We start from the raw sequence: 19,808 nt of genomic DNA on the forward strand, positions 1-19,808 counted from the left end.
TTAATGTCTTGTATTAGAGATACATATTTGTAATGACAACCACAGCTTCCATTAAATAATAAAATAGGTGATGTATATTCCTGTCAGATAAATTGTACTCAGGCATGTTTATGTTACCGAAAGTCCAGTTCACTCAACTCTTGCTATTCTCCACATGGTTTCTATTTAAAGTAACTTCTATGTTGACCAGTAACACAGCATACATTTGTTTGTTTCATCCTCAGACCTTTGATATTACATTCAAAGTTGTCCAGCTGTGCCTCTTAACTATATTCCTCTTGCTTGCGTGGTAAGGAATCTGAAAAAGAGTGATTTTATATGGCTAACTGTTCATTGATATGCTTTTTGCATAGCCCTCTGAATTTTCTTAGCAGCACACAAACTCAAAAAACTGCATGACTGTTTTATTAACATTACTGTACAGATGGTGGGCATTCCTCAATCTAAACATTTTTATCTAAATATAATAACATATATAGTAATGTATGATTAATGAGTATTCAGTGTTGCAGGTTGATCAAGTTCCTGTGACCAATATAATTGATTATAATTGGTGCTACGAGACCACCAAAACTCAGGCCTTTTGCTGAAGTGCATCAGTGAAATCCTGTCCATGTACCTTAAGGTGAATATGATTGTAAATTATCTTTCATATTCAGAATTACTGTACCAGAGAAACAGTCTACACAAGAATGAAGGCAGTCCAGTAGTTTAATAGAATAGAATAGAGTAAGATAGGTCGGCCTTCCACACCCACCCTTCAACTTGACATTAGTCTTCTATGCATGCTCATCAAAGGGAACCATATTTAATCCTCTAGGACAGTAAAAGTATTGTTTGAAGTAAGTTTGAGGCGCATGTGTAAGGATTGGCAGGCTCAGGGTTTTATCCTCAGTGAATAAAAATGTCTTACCACGTTAGAAATCATTATTGTTTAGAAATAATAGTTGCAACTACTTGAAGCAGCTGGCCTTAGAAATGTGCTAGTTTGAGTGCTTCATTAAACTGCAAAACTTTTGTTTGTTTCTATGTATTCTGAAAGGTTATTAATATATATCTTTTAATGAGTCTAAGCTTTTTAGTCCTTTCTTGCTTTTGATAGGAGAAAAAGTGTGTTTCCATGTCAACTGACACATTTGTTCACTTATATTAAAACCATTGTGTGAATGAAATTTATTTCACTGTATGAGATGATTTGTTGAAGGTCAAGAAGACTAATGTTAAACAGACTCATTTGGCTATATTTTTAAAATGCAGATCATCAGTTCACTCTCATTTGAACATGTTCAAATGCAAGTAATGTATAAGTAGGAATTCCTGGAAAATGTTTCTGTTCATGACTGCAGCATAAATGCAATGGACACTCAATTTTATTCCATAGACAAAGAATTCAGAATTTCTCAGACAATTAAATGATCAGACATAAGGAGATAGAATTGCTGCTACAGAACGGATAACCTGACTGGTAGGAGAATGCCTAGCTAAGCCAGTTGTTAGCACTCAGGAGGTTTAGGCTATAGGCTATCCAGTCCCTGATAAAGCCCACCACCTTGTAAGTGCTCTTGTTTCTGAAGACCAAGGCAGATTCATGCCTGGCATTGGAATGCTTGAGAAGTGTCAGGAGAAGAGACAGAAGCCTGGGGACAGTTAATCTCTACTGCACACAGTCATGCACCTCCAGAGCCACCTCCTGCTATGCTGCTTATATCACCATGAATTTGCATTCTTTGAATGCATACTTTATTTATCCTTTTCTTATTCATAGGGCAAGCTGGGTTGAAGCAGTGTCACACTTTTCTTTTCCTTTTCATTGTTCCTGAGGAAATGCAATTGATTCCCCTCCTCATCTTCCAAAAAACAAAAACAAAAACAACCAACACTGAAATTGTTGACCAAAAAAGATAACAAAGCCACCATGTCACTTAGTTTATTACTTCTCCAGAGTGGCTGAGCTACCTTTAAGGCAATTCTTATAAAATTTCCTGCTAATCAGGAGTATTCAAACATTTGAAATTTGCATTTTTGTTGCAGTTAACATTTCCTCTTAGCCCTTTTATTATATCTAAAAGCAGGAAAGAAGCACATCTTTGTAATATGATACATGTCCCATATGATGGATGTCCTGTAGAAAGTGGTAGTTCCTGTTTTATCTTCCATTGTAAACTAAGGCACAAACTTGCTTAATTTCGACCACATGTGTAAGTTGAGGGAAGGAAGAAAGGAGGGAAGCCCAAAACATGTAGAACCATATATTTCAACTTACACTTACTAGTAAATAAACTTAAATCATCATAACACAACTCTTACTATTATAATACAATTATTTCTATTGTGAGAGCCAAAGTAATTAATCTACGTATTTATGATCCTTGTCTATGATTAGTTTTCTGTTACAGGACGTGATAAACGTGTGCTGTTATGACTATGTTTTATTTACTAATATTGTCCTAAGAAGTGCTGAACACTTCCTGCTGAAGAAGCTGAAGAGAAATCCATGAAGATATCTTTCATTTTCCGTGACAGTGAATGATGTTTCCATATATAAACATAATAATAGAGTCATTACACATGCACTCACATTATCATCACTGCTGTGCGTTCAGTGTTATTCAAAACAAGGCAGGAAGCCAAATTTTCCTAGTTTCCATTTTGATTTAAATTGTATTTGTAATAAAGAGATTTTCACTCAATCAAAATGCAGTTTCATCTTGGTTCAACAAACCTCCCCATTTCTTTTTTTTTATTATTATTATTTTTCTTTTATTCTAGGTCACTCAGTCCTGATACAAGTGAAATTTTCCTCTGGTGGTGATAACAGCAGTACTACTCAATGAACTATAACAAGGGCTCTAAATGCATCTCCTGTAGCATGCCACAGTGATTTGCAAAAGTGAGAATAAATCAAAGCAGTGAAGAGATGCCATGTTGAGCCAGAAGCTAAATGTTGCATCTTGTTGCATGAGGCTAGGGGTAGAACAGATCCTGTTTTTCTGGCAGCACAATATCTTTGTGCTTGTTACCTTCAATCCAACCCCATTAAAACAATCATTCAGAATCTGCAGGAAATTGTCACCTCTTTCTTTCATGCAATGGCAGCTGGTATTGGTGCCTACACACATTTCTCATTTCCTTCAAGATTTTCAACACACACAAAAAAAGAAACTTAATTTATATTAAAAAATGTGTCAGCTTACCCTGAGGCTCAGCATGGGCACCAGGGAAAAAATGAAAGATAAATGCCTCTAGGTGAACTGGCAGAAGCTCTAATTCTCCACTCACTCTACTGCTACACAGTATGCGTCGCATTAATCATTTCACATAGGCAGGCATTTAAGAAAACTTCAGCAATTTAAAATAAAGATACCTTACCCTAAACTTAATAATAAGAAGACTGTATCAAGCTCAGTTCACACATACTGTATATCCTAATAGAAGAGATGTAGAATAATATTGTAATCCTCTGTGATGCAATTTTTATTGTTGTTTCTTTTGCTTATACAGCCATGTCCCGTCTTCTGGGCATTTCCCGTGTGTGTATCTGTACATATATAATGTTGTCATTTGTCTTATTCCACTGCTGACATACATAGGATGTTTTCTACCTTCCACTTTTCTTGTGTGGCTGGAGAAATGCATTACATGATCCTAGTGAGCTCCATTATGCCTCATTCCAACTTGAGTATAGATTCTCTAACTTCTGTGCTGGGGGAGTGAGGTAAGGAAATATGTTTCTTGTTTTTCTAGCTTAGATAAGTCATGAATTTTTTAATATTGTCTCCTCCCCAGTTCTAAAATAATTTGGTGCTCTACATGCCTAACCGTGCTGAATTGTAGAGCCATAGAATTACCAAGGTTGAAAAAGACCTCCAAGATCATCCAGAATAACTGTTTACCTGTCACAAATATTTCCCCACTAAACCATGTCCCTTAGTACCGCATCTACACATCTCTTGAACACCTCCAGGGATAGTGTCTCCACCATCTCCCTGGGCAGCCTGTGAGGAGAGTTTTGAAATAGGAACAACGGGTGAGAGCAGCTGACCAATAGCCAAGTGAGGAATCGCAAACAACAAGCAAAGTGTGTGAGACAGTGTTAACAGGTACAAAATAGGGCAGAAGCAAACCTGTCCCATATGTATGCACGTGAACAGGTAACTTCTGACAGGATAGCATGACGAAGGAAGTTCTCATCCCTTTCTGTAAAACCCATGTGGATACCTCTCTGAAGCACTGTCTACTAGCTCTCATGTTATAGGAAGGACCCAAGAAGAATTAGAAGCTTCCGTGTAAGCGCTATGATCTCCCTGGGAATGTAAGAGCATAGTATGATAGTATGTATGACTGTATAGCTGCAATGGATGGCTGCAGGCTTTTCGGGAAAGACAAGCTGCTGTGGTGAGGTGGGAAGTTGCCCTTTGTGAGTGAGAATGGCAGGAATACATGTAGCCCTGCATAGGGGTAAATGGGTGGATGAGAAGCCAGCTGTGAGCTGATCAAGATTAGTAGGTGAAAGTGTTTAAAGATCCAATTAAGACAGGCATTCTGCAGGACTTCACACTTATGAACCAGGAATGATACACACACAAAAAAGAAAACACCACAAAAACAAAGTGCACAAGAAATGAAAGAAGGGACACGTGACCCAGGACTGCATGACCTCCAGAAGTCCCTTTCCACACCAGCCAATCTGTGATACCCATGATTCTATAACTTTCTGCAGTCCATTCTTCAGTGCTCATGAAGCAGCGTAGCATTTAAAGGGCATGTGAATCTTTTTTCCACAGTTCCAGTTACCTCTCTCAGGACATGCATTTGCTGAGTGCCAAAATTTCTGCAATCTCCTTAACCTTCAGAAAATATTAGCTTACGGTATGCGCTGCCAGTACCACTGCAGAAACAGCATGTTTAAATGTTGCCTGCTTTGGTAGGTCAAAAGGAATTCATTGAAAAGTGTATATTTAAACAGTACTGCTATGACACAAAAGGTGATGTGGATGTGTGCGCAGTTGGAGGCTAGAAGTGCAAGATCAGAACACCAGGAAGGAAAATGCTTTCAATGGCTGGGCATGAATTTAAACAGCAGGAATGATAGTATTGCCTGCAGTAGTAGTTTGATCACACACAACAGTGAGGTACAGTTCTTCATTTCCTTTTTTCTCTTGCCTTTTTCTTCAAAGTTTAGTGATTTGTATGTGTTTTCAAACAGATGTGGTTGGATTCACTGCACCACTGACTGAGCAATAAGAAATTGGCCCTTCAGTTCTTTGAAGGAAATGCTAAGGATTGAATCCAATTCTTTAGTTGGCATAGGATGGTATTTTTCCACTGAAGTCAGTGTTGCTGCTGCAGTTTACAGCTTGAATGCCACAGAATGGATAGAGTACAGGAGAATGTGAAGAAAAAGGTGTAACTTGGTAATACCTATTAGAGAGTTGAGTAGTACAGTTTAGAAACTTTCTTCATTGTAGTGAAATTGAACTCCTCTTGGATCAACGGTTGAATATGAGTTGCACATCTTTTGAAGGGTCTTAGAGAGATTCTTGGGTCCGCAGAAGAATACTCCAATACTATTGCTGTAATCACAATAACAACAACAAAAAAAACATAAAAGCAGTAAAATGGATATACTGCAACTTTTGACCACCTCAAGCTTTGTATCAGTTGAAAGACTCTTTTGAAATGATTTTTTGAGAAATACACTTGAAAAATTTTGTGTAATCATCACAAAGTACTACAGTATAATTATTGTAATGCTGCAGTGTTTATTATGTCATGCTGACTTATTTATTTGGATCGCTGCATTAGAGGTCATAAATTATTTTAAGTCATCTTTGGTTTTGATTTTCATACTCTTTTTATTGAGAAAAGCAAACATCTGTTTGGGCTGGAAATTTAGAATGCCTTTTCTCCAGATGAGTTAATGCTCTCTTTTCCTAAAAATGCATAAATCTCTCAGCTATTTCTGAGTCATTGTTTTGCTGTTGTTGCATGTTTCTTTGGTTGGGTATTTCTGCTTTCGTTTCTTTGTAGTTTTAATTTATTCATTTATTTATTTTAATACTTTTCTGTCAGTGGACAATTTTTTAAATGGCAGATTTAAACAAAAATTGTAAATAGTTCTCATAAAACAACAAGAAAACAAACAGTTTTGTTGATAAGTGCACAAGTGTGTTACAAAGAACTGGAAACATGATTCCTTGCTGGAGAGTGCTTTAAAGAACTGGCTTATAAGTATACAGCGCATATTATTTTGAAACATATATATGTGGACAGAGATATGCACACATGCTGTTCTACTGAGGGAAGCTGAATCTACTTAGACACAATGTAAGTGATAAGTGAGTGTGATTTTCAAAAGGTTTTGCTCCATTAAAGGAGTGGCTGTAGGTCTGATTTTGGTGCCAAGGCCTCAAAAGTAGTGCCCATATAGCTCCAGTTCTCGACTACATTAAGTTCAGCTTGCAGTGGTACACTCCTGCTAATCTGCAAAGACTGTTGTACAATGGGAAACTTCGTGGACTTAGATGTAGGGACTCAAAATATAGTTGGTTCATACAAGCTAATTGCTCTATCACACAGTATAAACTCTTGAGCCTTCTGTAACTCAGAGCAAGGAAAGGTAGGACATTTTTTGTGATTCAGTGTACACAAGGAGTGCAGTGTTTTCTTTAAGAGGTCAAAATTGACAAGTAACGCGTACATCTATTTTCAGGAGCAAATACAGATTTTTCTGTCACTTAGCACTGGCTTTCTAAGGAAATATCACAAGATCCAGTGTGGAAAGTTAATACCTATCTCCTTCCCTGAGCTTCAGAAAAACAGACTTTTCTCAGCTGTACTTAAAAAAGTAACAAAATGATTATATTTTAACTATAACTTTAAAAGCTCTGTTTTTACAGCAGAACCCATATAAAAGGTCTTTCAAAAATCATGTTTTCTACCCTTGGCCTCTTTCTATTTTTAATCTTTCCTTATTTCCTGATTGTATTTATTTTGACCTCTATCAAATAGTTTTTCTATTACTGTTATTTTTGCAATTTTATGGTATTCTTGTAGCTTACTGTATTCTCTTTGATCTCCTCCCTTTCAGCTTTTTCTTGAGTCTTTTTCATCTTTAAAAAAAGTTTTCTTTCTTCTTTTTCTTTTTGTATCTCTGTCTCTCAAGTGCAAGCCTTTATTTTGCTTTAGCAGGTAAATGTTTGGAAATCATAAAGAGTCCCAAGGATTCTGGAATTTTCTACCACCGAACACAAAATATTTCAAATTCTTGCTTCAAAGGCTTTCAGGAACAAAGAAGCTTTTCTCAGGCCACTAGTGAATCCACCAAGTTCAAATGAACTGTCTTTGCCAGCAGAGATGAACTAATAACAGAACAGCATAGTCTTGCAAGAGTAGCCAAATATGTTCAGTGAACAAACATATCCTTGACATCATAAGAAAAAAATCACAGTTTATCTCTTTAATAACCATCTTCAAGGGAAATTAATGCTACTTTGTCCTTTGTGCAGAACAGTAATTGGATTGTGTGTTTCAATTATATCTGGACAAAGGCCAGGATATTGAAATACTTCTAAATATTAGATTTTCTTCTCCAAAAATTAGATTTTATTGGCATTCTCTTTCCGAGATTTCTTCATTAAAAGCTTCATTAAGCATAAATCTTCTTTCCACACAGCAAAAAAACTAAATTATTTTAAAAGGGTCATTTAGAAAGGTTTGCCCTCCCCTCCTCCCACTGTTTATGCTGAGAGACAAGTTACCTAACAAGGTTAGAAGCCAACCTGCCTTACCTAGGATGGTTTTCAGCTAGCTGCTTGAACTCATTGTCCCAGTTTGGCCTTCCATAGAAGGTCTTCTGCCTCAAACCAGTAATTACATCCACTTTCTCATCATAATGCAGGGCTATGTGAGTAGCCTAAAGGCAAATTTGCAAGGTAATAATTTTAAAATCAACAACATATACTCAAAGTAATAGGAGAAAGCAATAACACTGCTTCTCAGTGAAAGACAGAAGTATTAATAAAGAAAACCATACTTATCAAAAGACAGTGAGGAAAGAGAGGAGTATAGTAGTGCAGGAGTACAAAAGAAGTCAAAAAGTGCCTGTGACCTCAAAGGAATTCAGCTTCTTGAAACTAAATGTTTGATATGAGTAGGGATCAAATACCTGGTTTTAATACCTGGGCCTAATTTGATCTGAGAAGTAGCCACTGAAAAACAGTGCTCTCCCTCCACAGTCCTGGGGTGCTCCAGGAGCAGGGACAGCACCAGTGTAGGTGGGCAAGCAGCACAACTCTAAGATTTCTCCTGAATCACATAAGGAACAGCGCAGGATAATAAGGCACTGCTGACAGGACAAAAGGGTGTGAAGGGAAGGAGGTAACTTGACGGAGCACATGAGTGAAGAGACTCAGCCGTTTCAGCAAGAATAGTTGTCTGCCTAATTGACTTTTGGCCTGATATTTGCTCAAGGGGGAGGCGAAATGTTGATGGCTGGAAGGTGAGGGCAGATTTGTGCTTTATTAAGATCATGAATAGCTTCTTTCAAAACTTGTTTTAGGTAATACCCTGTGATATTGCTAATACAGACTATTATGACTGCCGTATACTTTACACTAGGAGATTTTTCTGAATACAATTTAGTGTACATACCTCATTCCTTGACAGGAACCCTAATTTTTAATATCTACTAGGCATTCTTTACATTCAATGGAGGCAGCAAGAAATAAAATAGTAGAGTAAAGAGTTACCTGTGAGAGTTTTTGACAGGTGCCTAACTTTGATCACAGTGTGATCTGAGTTTGGTTTAAAAAAAAAAAAAAAAAGAATCAGAGAGAAAAAATCAATTCATTTAGGTCTAGGTAAGGACTAAATAAGCTGAATTAAAGCTACCTACTCTAAAGATTAAGTGCCACTAGGTAAGATGATCCAATGAAATTATAGGATGGTAAATTTAAGGGCAATCAGAGAAAATATCTTCTAAAACAGTATGAATTGGTCAATGGTTTTTTTGCAAAAAAATGTTTTGAATGTAACAGGGTTCAAAATTATGCTGGATGCATACACAAAAAACATGAAATATAATATAGTAAATAATAATAATAATAAAATTATCTGATGTTTTATAGTTCAGTGCAAAAAAAAAAAAAAATATGCTAGAATCTGTTTAAAGAAAGTTCCAAATACATATGGACAAAATGTCCTTTCACAAGATTCTGGAGGCTCCCTGCACTTTTGTTTTTTTGGAACAGCTGCAAGCCAGGGCTACACAAGACAACATACTGGACTGGAAGGATCACCAGCTTGTTTTCTCTGTTCCTGTTTTTCTACATGTGAGAGGGAAACAGCCTGGTGTCTTTATATTTACAGTTCTTTGTCTGTCTGCTTCATCCATCATTCATTCAGCTGTTCCTGTTCCTTATGTTACCATACTGGAAAAGCAAGGTACATTAACTCAGACTCATAAGAGTTTCATTATTACCTGACTTTCGTCCCAGCCAGTAAGAAATATGTGATAACTTAGGAAATCATTTTTCCCTTTTTCAACCATTTTTGTTTCCAAAAGGAACAGAAGATCAGCAAACCACTCAAATGTGGACGGATCTCGGCAAATCCAGTAAAAATAAACCTGTCAGATAAAAATAAAGAGATTTAGAAAGAAGAAAACTTCCAATGAAACTTCCTAATGATTAGGACGAGTCATTAAATACATTGTGTACAACTTTCCACTATGAATTTGAACATAGTAACAACTTTCCACTATGAATTTGAACATAGTAACACATCTATTCAGTGATGTAGAGGTTCTATCGTTTACAAAATTTTATTTTCATCTTCAAGATTGAGTATTCATATGTTAGCAAAGATAGACAGTGTACAGGTTTCCTATTTTCCCCTGCCAGTACTTCTTAATTTAACACAGAATATCTAGTCCTGCATTTCTTGCAAATAACTTGATTATCCTTTGGAACTTTGTATTGATTTTCAGTTATAATGAAAAGGGAATTTCAGTTTCATTCAGCACTGAAGCAAGGAATTCTTGTTTCTCAAGATCTTATGCCACAGGTTAACAGTAGATGTAGTCAATAGGTATTAGTTATGTACTTCAAGTCAAAAATTCTGTATAAAAAAGCCTAGAGAACATAGCTAGTTGCTTTTTTAAAGAATGTCTGGTTTAAATTGGAGCTTAAAACTTCTGGAAAAAAACATTAAACTGTAAATTTAAAGTTGCCAAGGAGGTCTAATGAACTACTGTCCCATGATGTAGTTTTGTATTGGTTAAAGACCTCATCTCTATGAAAAATTTAAACAGTTTTTCTCATCCATACTTCTCTAGCTTCATCTTCCACTTGGTGGATATTTTTTTAATGTTGTATCTTGGAGTGGAGAATCTATTATTAAAGCTTTGTTCCCCAGGCAGAAATTAGAAGCTGGAATCAAGATGTCCTATAATCTTCTCTTTGTGAAACCAAATATTCCTGGAATCTGTTACTAAGAGGCTAATTTTTCCATTCCTTAATAATTTCTGTGGCTTTTTTTTCTGTATGTTCCTTTATTGCATTAACAGTCACGAACAAAGCAGAGTGTTTCTTATTTATTGGGAACATCGTATAGGGAAATGCTTGCATAGGAAATCATATCTTTCAAACCAGATGATCAGTTGCCGTTCCTATGAGTCTTTCTATTTCAAGAGTCCTTGCCATGTCATCTTCAGCTGGATCAGATGAGACTCCCCCAAACCCATATACTGCTCAGTACTTATATTCAAGTGGTCCAAGGACATTTATGACCTCTCCAGGAAATGTGTAATCTATTGTGTGTAATTATCTTAACTGCATATAAAGTATCTTTTAATTAATTAACAATGTATGGTGTCTGGAGTCTGCTAGGCACTATTGTGATGCTCAGATGCACCGCAATTATAAGAAAAATTTGATTATCATTCTTATTACTCAGGTTCTATAGCTCATGCTATGCAATCCATCATTCTTTTTATTTGATCAGAGTGTACCAGACATCCAAACATCCAGTATCCTAAGCAGAGATGCACACAGGGAAAACCATCTGGAAGCAATGTAAGGTCTCCAATTCAAGAGTCTTCTGCATATATCTCCAAGGTTATTATGTCCTTCTAAGAAATCTGAGTTCCAGTCTTGTGAAAAAACATGGTTTGCATATCTTGAGTGGAGAATTTGTGAAGCCTAACTTGAAGTCCTAAAAGTTCTTCCCTGTCATGTGTACTTCCATTATGTGCTTAAGGACAATTTAAGGCTAATGTAAATTTTCCCTTTGAGGAAATGAATGCTTCTCCATCTGGAGGCTGAGCAGCAAGACTGAATGTAAGATGTTGTTTGTGTCTTTATGTTATTACGGCAAAAGGAAAAGACAAAAACAAGATGGAAAATTGCTAAACAAGGATATGTAGCATAGAGAAATTTAGGAAACAGGATCAGTGTTGGAAAAAGCTCTTGTTTCCCTGTGTGTTTCTTTGCTAAGGACACAATGACTGACTACTGTCAATCACCTCATCAGCTCATAGAAAATGAATCTCTGTAGGCAATGTAATTTTGAGTGTAATTATTTAAATAGTGCCTCTAAAGGGATATTTCACAAGCATGAGGAAAGCTTAAAAATACGCAGTTCCAGATGATAAAGGAATGACATGGAGGTCAGCTATAAAACTATAATGAAGGGATGTTTGATACTATTTTTATTGTAACCATGATTTTTTATATTGTTGCAAAATCTCTTAACTTCCTTCAATTCCTCTCTATCTGTGCTCACCAGGCTTCTCTGCCTTTCATTATACTTCAGTATAAAAGGTAATCTTTAAGGTCTGTCCTCAAGGAAATCATTCTGGGAAGCTCTGAAAATTTGGAAATGGTAGCCCATTTCCGTAGGATCAATGAGATAAAGATTCATATTAGATGCTTCAGAAGTGCAAAAATTGGAAAAGAAACCAGAAAGTTATAAGGATATTTCCCAAAGTTTCTATACACCAAATTGCCAGACTTTTGGTAAGGTGCTGGAAGAAAAATGTGGTAAAAACTATAATTTGCTGGAGTTTTGGTGAGAGAGCATAACAGTGATAACTTAGATCTGAATATGCTATACGAGTCCATTTGTCATTTCTGTAGGAAATATAAATGAAGTATGAACCTAGGAGGAAAAGATACAGCATTCACGGTTATGCCGGATATCTACAGTCCAGAAATAGTATTGTCTGCAGAACTTTAGTATGAATCATCTTGGTTGTTTGCTTTTTTCCATTCTATTTCAACATTTTACTTTAAAAAATTACTTTGCAGGGGGATTGCTCCTGATTTACAATGGCATAGGTTAGGATGAAAAAGCAAAAACAAACCTGCTGACTTGATAGCGTTTCATTTTTGTGATTAACAGCAGCGTTACTTAAATTAGTAGAAATGTATAATTTGTAGCCTCAACATTTATTTAGTTTTTTTTATGTTCAAATCCTAAAGTCCCTGCTCGTTTGACATCCTTAGCACCTTGAAAATGAGGCCACTGAGTGCTGTCAGTCTGTATCACACTGTGGCTGTAGATTTTGTAGTGAGAAACGTCTTCCCCCAGCCTCTACTTGATCATCTTATTTCTAAAATATTTTTAGTAGTTCATTCTAAAGAAATACTTATTCAGTACTTGTATGTGGAAAGGAAGCACGTGCTCCTAAAGGAATAATGAATTGTATTCAGGGTAGCAACTGGGAGCATGTAGGCAGAGCTGAGCACCAAGCACGTTCAGGGAAGGGGAAAGAAAAGCTAGCTGACGAGCTGAGGTAGCGTGGTCCTGAAACTGGAGAACTATTTTCTAGAATAGATTATGGAGCTTGAAGGAGTGATTTTAGCTGATTACAAACCTAGCTGCCACTGTAGCAGCCAGTTCGACTGAACTAGGTCAAGCTGCCTCTAGCACAGTCCCCTTGAGAAAGGATATCACGTTCTGAAGCTGCAGAAATTCCTTAAATTCATCGCTGGTGCAGTTCTGCTGAATCTGTATCCATTGCACTGCCTCTAAGGCTTTCATGTTAGCAGTAGAGAGCATTAGCTAATGAAGAAAGATTGTCATTCTAAGAAGTATTTTTGACCATGATTATAATCTTAGAAAGAAAAGAGAGAGTGAATTAGGCTGGCCTATGGATAAAAGGTCCCCTCTTATCTTAGATCAATAAGGACTTTGAGTATAATAAGCTAAAATAAATGCTGTTTATGAAGGAGTCTTCCTTTCTTTACACTGAGTACCTATGGCAAAGCACAGCATATAACATGTATAATTAAAATAGAATAAACACGCAATAAAATTCATCCTCATTAAAATTGTAGAATAAAGTGCATTTCTACAATTAAACAATTATTCTGAATCTAGTATTTTTTTTATTGTAAGCCCAATAATATTAACTGACTGTGCATTTATTTAGAACACTTAAAAATCTGCTTCAGATTTATGTTTCATTAGTCTCCACACACCCTACCCACATCAACTACATTCATCAGCTTGATGGCTTACCCAAGTAAACTGTCTTAAATTTTCCAAGTGCTCTTTTCACAAATTGAGTTAGATGCAGTATTGCTATTAATCAGATCTGTAATGCAGGGGCTTGAATTGTTGCTTATTTCTGCAGTACTCTACTCCCTTGCAATATGTACATATTTATCATTTATTTTCCCCTATTCTGAATTTTGTACAGCAGACAAGAGCTCTCATACTTCTTTCCTGTAAGGTTAAATAATATACTTTGTATATCATTTTCTATATTGCAGAAAGTCATTAGTAATTACCTGTTGATGATCATCTGTCTGTTTCCCTCTGCTCTGAAGACAGAAGGGAGTTGTGACTCCGAGCAAAGCCATCTTTTCACCAGTGAGGTGTAAAAGGCGATGAGGTCAGGGCAGCCCAGAGAGGCACCTTCATCCCTGCTCTTGCTACTGTCCCTTAGACGTAAGACACTCAACTGCAGAACCCTCCTGCACTTGCAGCTGGACACCTCCCTGCAAAACCTCTCCTGCTCCTAAATATGCCATGCTGCTTATGGGCTGTAGCAAACCAAAAAAGTTCAGAGATCTCACTCAGCCACATGAATTCATCCAGAGTGCCATTACAGCTAAAGCACAGCAGTGACAGCAGAGGCATGTACAACATGGCACAGGATTTGGAGTTACAGTGGCAGCCTGTGGCCTTTCACATAAATATAAGACAAGGCTCAAATTTATATTCCTAAATTTGAAGTAAGAAACCTAAACTGCTCAAAGATATCTCAGGTTGCATTTGACAGCTAAGATAGGCCAGCTTTTCAGGCCTTTAATTCAAAATTTTTTGCTGAGAAACCTTCAGTCTGGGGTGCACCACAAAGTGGAAGGTTACCTCAGACAGGGATGGTAGGTCTAAAGAAAATGGAAGAGGTTAAGTAGTTGGACAGTTGTTGAACTTGCTGCCAAAATATGCCATGGTTGCCAAAGATCTACATGGGTTTAAAAAACAATTAGACAAGGTCATGAAAGAAAAATCTATTAAGGGTTATTAACCAGAACAAGGCAGCTCTTGTATCAAGACATTACTGAACTTGCTCACAGGCAGAGAGTGTGCATTAAAGAAGTATCGCTATATGATTTTTCTGTCTGATGTCTCTCATGATTTTTCTCATGGTGCTCATAAACAGACAATATTGAATAAAGGATATTGGGCTAGGTGGGCCTTTGTTGAGACTCTTTGTAATGTCTTTATTTTCAGTAAAATAGGAAGTGCACATTTGCTAATAACTGCATCTGATGAATCACTACAATTTTATTGTTTTCAACATCAATTGGTCCAAAATACCATATCAGTAATATGAAGAAAAGATCATTTTGTGCATAACTAAAGTCAGAAGAAACTTTCTAGCAGCAGTTCCCTTCTTAATCACACACACACACACACACAAAAAAAAAAAAAAAGATGGAGAAATGAAGGCTCTAGGGCTATTTAATTGTGAAGAATCAATTAGATAAATGTGCATTCCTTTCAGTTTGCTGGTTTTGTTGTTGTTTTTTATTTTTAAATTATACAGCTGCAGACATTATGGAAGCAGTGAGTATTTATAACTCAACCGTATGTAGGCAACACTAAGAAATATTAGTTCAATAAGCGTAATGATAGCTGTACTCAAATCAAAACTAAGTTGTTAAAAAAAAAAAAAAAACCACAAACTTTTATTTATTTTCTTAATAGACATTTCTATGGTACTCGGCAGAAAGAGAGCACTGAATATTTTGTGGAAGATTAAATTATTTGTAATTATACCACAAGTGAAAGATTTAAACCAATGGGGAAAAAAAATGTTGAGCTACCATGAGATTAATCGCTCTCACTAAGATGACCACTAAATTTTTTAAGGAATGCTGTGAACTTCCCCAGTACCTTTCATCTAGGCTTTCAAAGTACTTTACAAACACCAATGTAGCTAAGCCTCATAACACCTCTGAAAAATAAGCATCAGTATTCCCACCGCACCAATAAGGAAACCAAGATATAGATAAAGGACATACAGAAATCATTATACTTTTGTATTTCACATGAATTCAAGAAAACCAAACTCTATAGCAGAAAGCTCTGGAAGAATGCACCATACTTTTTCCTTATAGGCACACTTACCCAAGATTCTCTTGCAGCTATACATCCTGAGGTATACTATACACTCAGTGTGTAGTCAAATTCACATCTTTTCCCCTTAAGATAATAAAGCGATAATAATAATAATGTTTTTACATGCAGGCATATGCAATATATATAATACACATATATGACACGCATATGCTCATAGATAGAACTCCTTCCAGTAGAAGTGATCGTTCTGATACAATGCAAACATTTGCAAGTACACTTCTTTTTACATCTAGCTCATATTTTCATTTTATTTTCCTCATTTCCCTCCTTTCTCAGTGTTTTTTTCTGCCTCAAAAATCCCCCCTGGCAATCTGAACCTGTCCTCAGCTCCTCAGTTACTGAAATCCCAGATGCTTTCATAGTGGCAGCTTGTCATTAAGAAGCCAGTTTTAACACTTTTTTATTTAAAAAGATCAGCCCCTTGGTCCTGCAATCAGCTCCATATGTACTGACCCTCTCGGATATCTGTCCTTAAATGTGTGATGCTGAGCAATTTCTGATTCAGCTTTAATGCTGGAAAACCAACTAAAGGAAGCTGAAAGAAAAGGTCTGCAAGGTGTCAGTAGCCATGATGGATAGAGAAGAACATGCTTAAAGCTTTTTTTTTTCTTTCTTTTTTTTGCTCTGTTATCTTCTTATCCCTCACCCTGCCTCACCAAGTATCTCTCCTTCATTTGTCTTCTCTCAGTAGTGCCTCATCCATCCTTAGCAGAAGATGTATAACAGGTGAGTACATCAAGAGTATGTTAGCTTCATTGGTGCCATCCATTCCTTACAGCCTCCAGTATATTTTTTCAAGAAAATAATTAAATACAATTTGCAGGCAGAAATATACATCTTGATATATGCATCTCATTCAGATCTTAAATGCCTTTTTTCATTCCTTCAGATCTGCAGGGTGAGAAAAGCAGCTGATGGGTGCTGTAAGCAGCATTCTGGATCAAGATTGGCATCCCAAGAGCCTGCATGAGAACTGCACCTGGGCATAGAGCAGGCATTGCCCTCAGCGCTCTCTGAGATGACCTCACAGGATTCATTTCATAGAGAGGGGACAGTTTATCTTCGAGTTCTGTCTATGTGTCTACTTATGAGAGTTATTATGTATTCGTCTCCAAGTACAATTATGATTCTTCAGCTTTTACTAAAACCACTGCAACTTGGGCTGCCTTATTCCTCAGGAAATAACAGGAAAATTGAGAAAGCCTACCACAGAACAGTTCCTGAGGCAGCTGGAGAGTGAATGAGTGCATCTGATGGCAAGATGAAGCACTCGAGTGAGTCTCCAACTCTGAATTGCCTCTGCAACCTGGCAAAATAGATATATTTGTGGAACTTTTTAATAGAGTGATAAACTTTCCCACTTACCTTCTGCAGCGCCAATACTGTGTGAGGACTGCAGCACTTGTACCAAATGGATTTTAAAATAGAGGCAAATGGTGTGACTCCTATCCCGGCTGCAATGCACACACTCACTCCATAGCGAAAAACATCTGTGGTTGCAGATCCATATGGTCCATCCACAACTAATCTACAGCAACAAAACATTTAGTCAAGAATCAGCAACGTATAAAGCAGTACAAAGGTTAGAAATTTGTTGGGCTACATGTTTTGAAAACAGAAACTTCTGTTAAAATAAAAGAACTCTGCAACTAAGCTGGCACATGAATAACCCATGCAAACGCATTTAATTTTCACTGGGTGTCACTTAATAGCAAAGCAACTGTTTTTCTCCGAAACAAGAGAACAAGAACACCCATGTGGGTTTGGGGCCTGGCCATCTATTTAAGCATGCAATTGCAATTTTCTGGCTTTCTGAAATGTGATTAGTCATATAATTGCATGTCCAAATTTAGATGTGGAATTTGCATATTTAATTACAAATTACTGAAAAGCATCCTGTTTTAGAGCTTTATTTTCTTCATTGTATATATCAAAGTAAAGACAAACTGATTATATTAATTATTTTGAAAAGTTCTCCATGTGTATTAAAGTAATAAGAGAGAAAGCAAGAAAAAGGTAGGCATATGCAAGGAAACTAGTATTTTCTCAGCTCTTTCAGAACAATCAGTATTTCAGAAATACATTTTTGGCAGTAATACTGTACTTAGTATCTGACACAGAGGAGAAATTGTAAAGAAAAATATTTTTTTTATATTGCTAGCCTTTATAATCAATATTACTGACGCTAAAGCATTCATTTCGAACAACATTAGAGATGAAAAAGATCATTAAATAATCAGATTAATTCCATTACCAACATGGAATATAAATACATGCTGTGCTTTGGAGTGCTCTGTCCAGTCTATCTTTAGATAGCATAAGCGCTTCAGAAGATTGTTTTGGTATCCAACAGAAAGAGCAGGAAAAGAAGTATTTTTCTCCTTTCAGATTTCTGTTGTTTTGTGCTTTTCTTTTTTTGCACCAATCATCTTAAAAGTTCAGTTTCAATAGTATGAAAAAATATCCAGACAAAGAAACAATTAAGTGTTTTAACAGGAAAGGAAAGCAAAATCACTGAACAATGGTATAAACAAATGCATGGACACAATGGATCTGAAAACCAATTGTTGCTTTCCCAAAGTGTACCTGAAACCCTAGCAAACATTTTCTCTTTCATTTGTACTTGTCACATGGCTCATTTTAATTTCTGCAAGTGTGATGTAGCAAATGAAACAACAACTCAGAGATAACTTCTGAAAATCTGTTCTCAGACAAAAACAAAATAAACTATTTTTAGAATATATCCTTGGACAAATTATTGTCCAGCCCTGTGCTTTTTGTGCACTCAGAATTAAGAGCATACATGTAAAGAGTCTAAGAACTATTTTAAAATAAATGTTCTACATAGATCAGCGTGGTCTTGGTAGCAATTCTCATTGTTAGTTGACTGAGAAGAAATAGATCGTGAAGGAATTTTAAGAGATTATTTAATCTGTCTGCATGCTATAAAACAAGATCAACTACATTTAATTAATTCCTTACAAATATTTGTCTAGTCCATCTGTCCGTAAATCATCCGATGACAGAGATCCCATCATTGGTTTGAATACATTGCTGTGCCACAGCTATAGAGATTAGCCTAATGCAAAGACTCAGAGAAAGCAAGGAAAGAGAAACAAAGCTATACAACCCATTCATTTGATCTAGAATGTAGGAAGGTAATTAAATAGTGACAAAAAAACCCCTGCATTTTCATATGCCAAAAGAGGATTCAAAAATAGAGATATAGACTATTCCTAGCTATGCTTTGGATTACCTGTCTATTTAAGATGTACATTTTATTTTGATCTTCCTTTATTAATTGCAATATGCATATTTTATTTTTAGAACCTTACCTTATCTTTCAGTTGCTATATAACTTCCATCTTTTGCTTGGTTTCTGCTAAATGTTATTTTTGAATATAGCCACCAGTTTGTTGTTTATCTTTAGATACTCAAAGCTGTCAAAAAGACTTGTTTTTTCTTTACTGCTAGCTTAACTATTGAAAGATTCTTTTTATTATGTTGCAAGAAAGCAACTCAATGATGGCATTAGGCAGGCTAACATAATTATAAAAAAGAGTATTTATGTATGACATTGCTGTTTATTTCAATTTTGCACTGCGGCCAGCAACATTTGATGACGTTTTCCTCTTTCTCCCTCTTTACAGTGGATGTCAGTCATTGTGGGTCATTTCTGTTCTACTGAAACAGCAAAATTCTCTTTCCAGCTGCCTTTTACAAAGGCATAGCTTTCATTTCTAATTCTTATTAACTGACATAAAGCAAGAACTGCACAACATTTTCTTCTCTTCCTGCGCTGTCTGGTATGCCTCTGTAGCTTGATAGTGTTCATAAGCTTTTTAGAGGAATGTTCTTTAGCATCCAAGTACCACTAAATTACATAAAATAGTTTTACCTTTTGCTATTTGGTTTCACTAGAACCACCTCATCAAAAGCAATTTTCTGAGATAGAAATAGCTCCTTCAGTGTTGCTCCTAAGCATTCCACAGTAATAGAGATGATCCTGTACTGGACTGTTTCCTGCACTGAAAATCCCCCCCCTATAATATGACCACAAGTTTCTAAATAGTTTGAATCCATCTGGTTTAGAGCCAGATACTTAGCAGGTGTAAGTCTGAATGGCTGTATTAGCTTCAGCTGAGCCCTGC

At 36.3% G+C, this 19,808-nt stretch overlaps 1 protein-coding gene across 1 annotated transcript in view; it reads right to left on the reverse strand.

The window, feature by feature from the left end:
- Window positions 1-5,352: 5,352 nt before the first annotated feature.
- NOX3 (NADPH oxidase 3) overlaps window positions 5,353-19,808 on the reverse strand; it is a 36,482-nt gene continuing 22,026 nt past the window's right edge. Inside the window, exons 10-13 of the mRNA XM_031614058.2 lie at window positions 17,023-17,185; window positions 9,482-9,628; window positions 7,791-7,915; window positions 5,353-5,573 (exon numbers count right to left, since the gene is read on the reverse strand). Coding sequence (XP_031469918.1) covers window positions 5,447-5,573; window positions 7,791-7,915; window positions 9,482-9,628; window positions 17,023-17,185 — 562 coding nt within the window. The 3' untranslated portion in view covers window positions 5,353-5,446. The remainder of the gene's footprint in view (window positions 5,574-7,790; window positions 7,916-9,481; window positions 9,629-17,022; window positions 17,186-19,808) is intronic.

The sequence above is a fragment of the Phasianus colchicus genome, chromosome 2 (assembly GCF_987193195.1).
Source record: "Phasianus colchicus chromosome 2, bPhaCol1.hap1.1, whole genome shotgun sequence".
Taxonomy (NCBI): Eukaryota; Metazoa; Chordata; class Aves; order Galliformes; family Phasianidae; genus Phasianus; species Phasianus colchicus.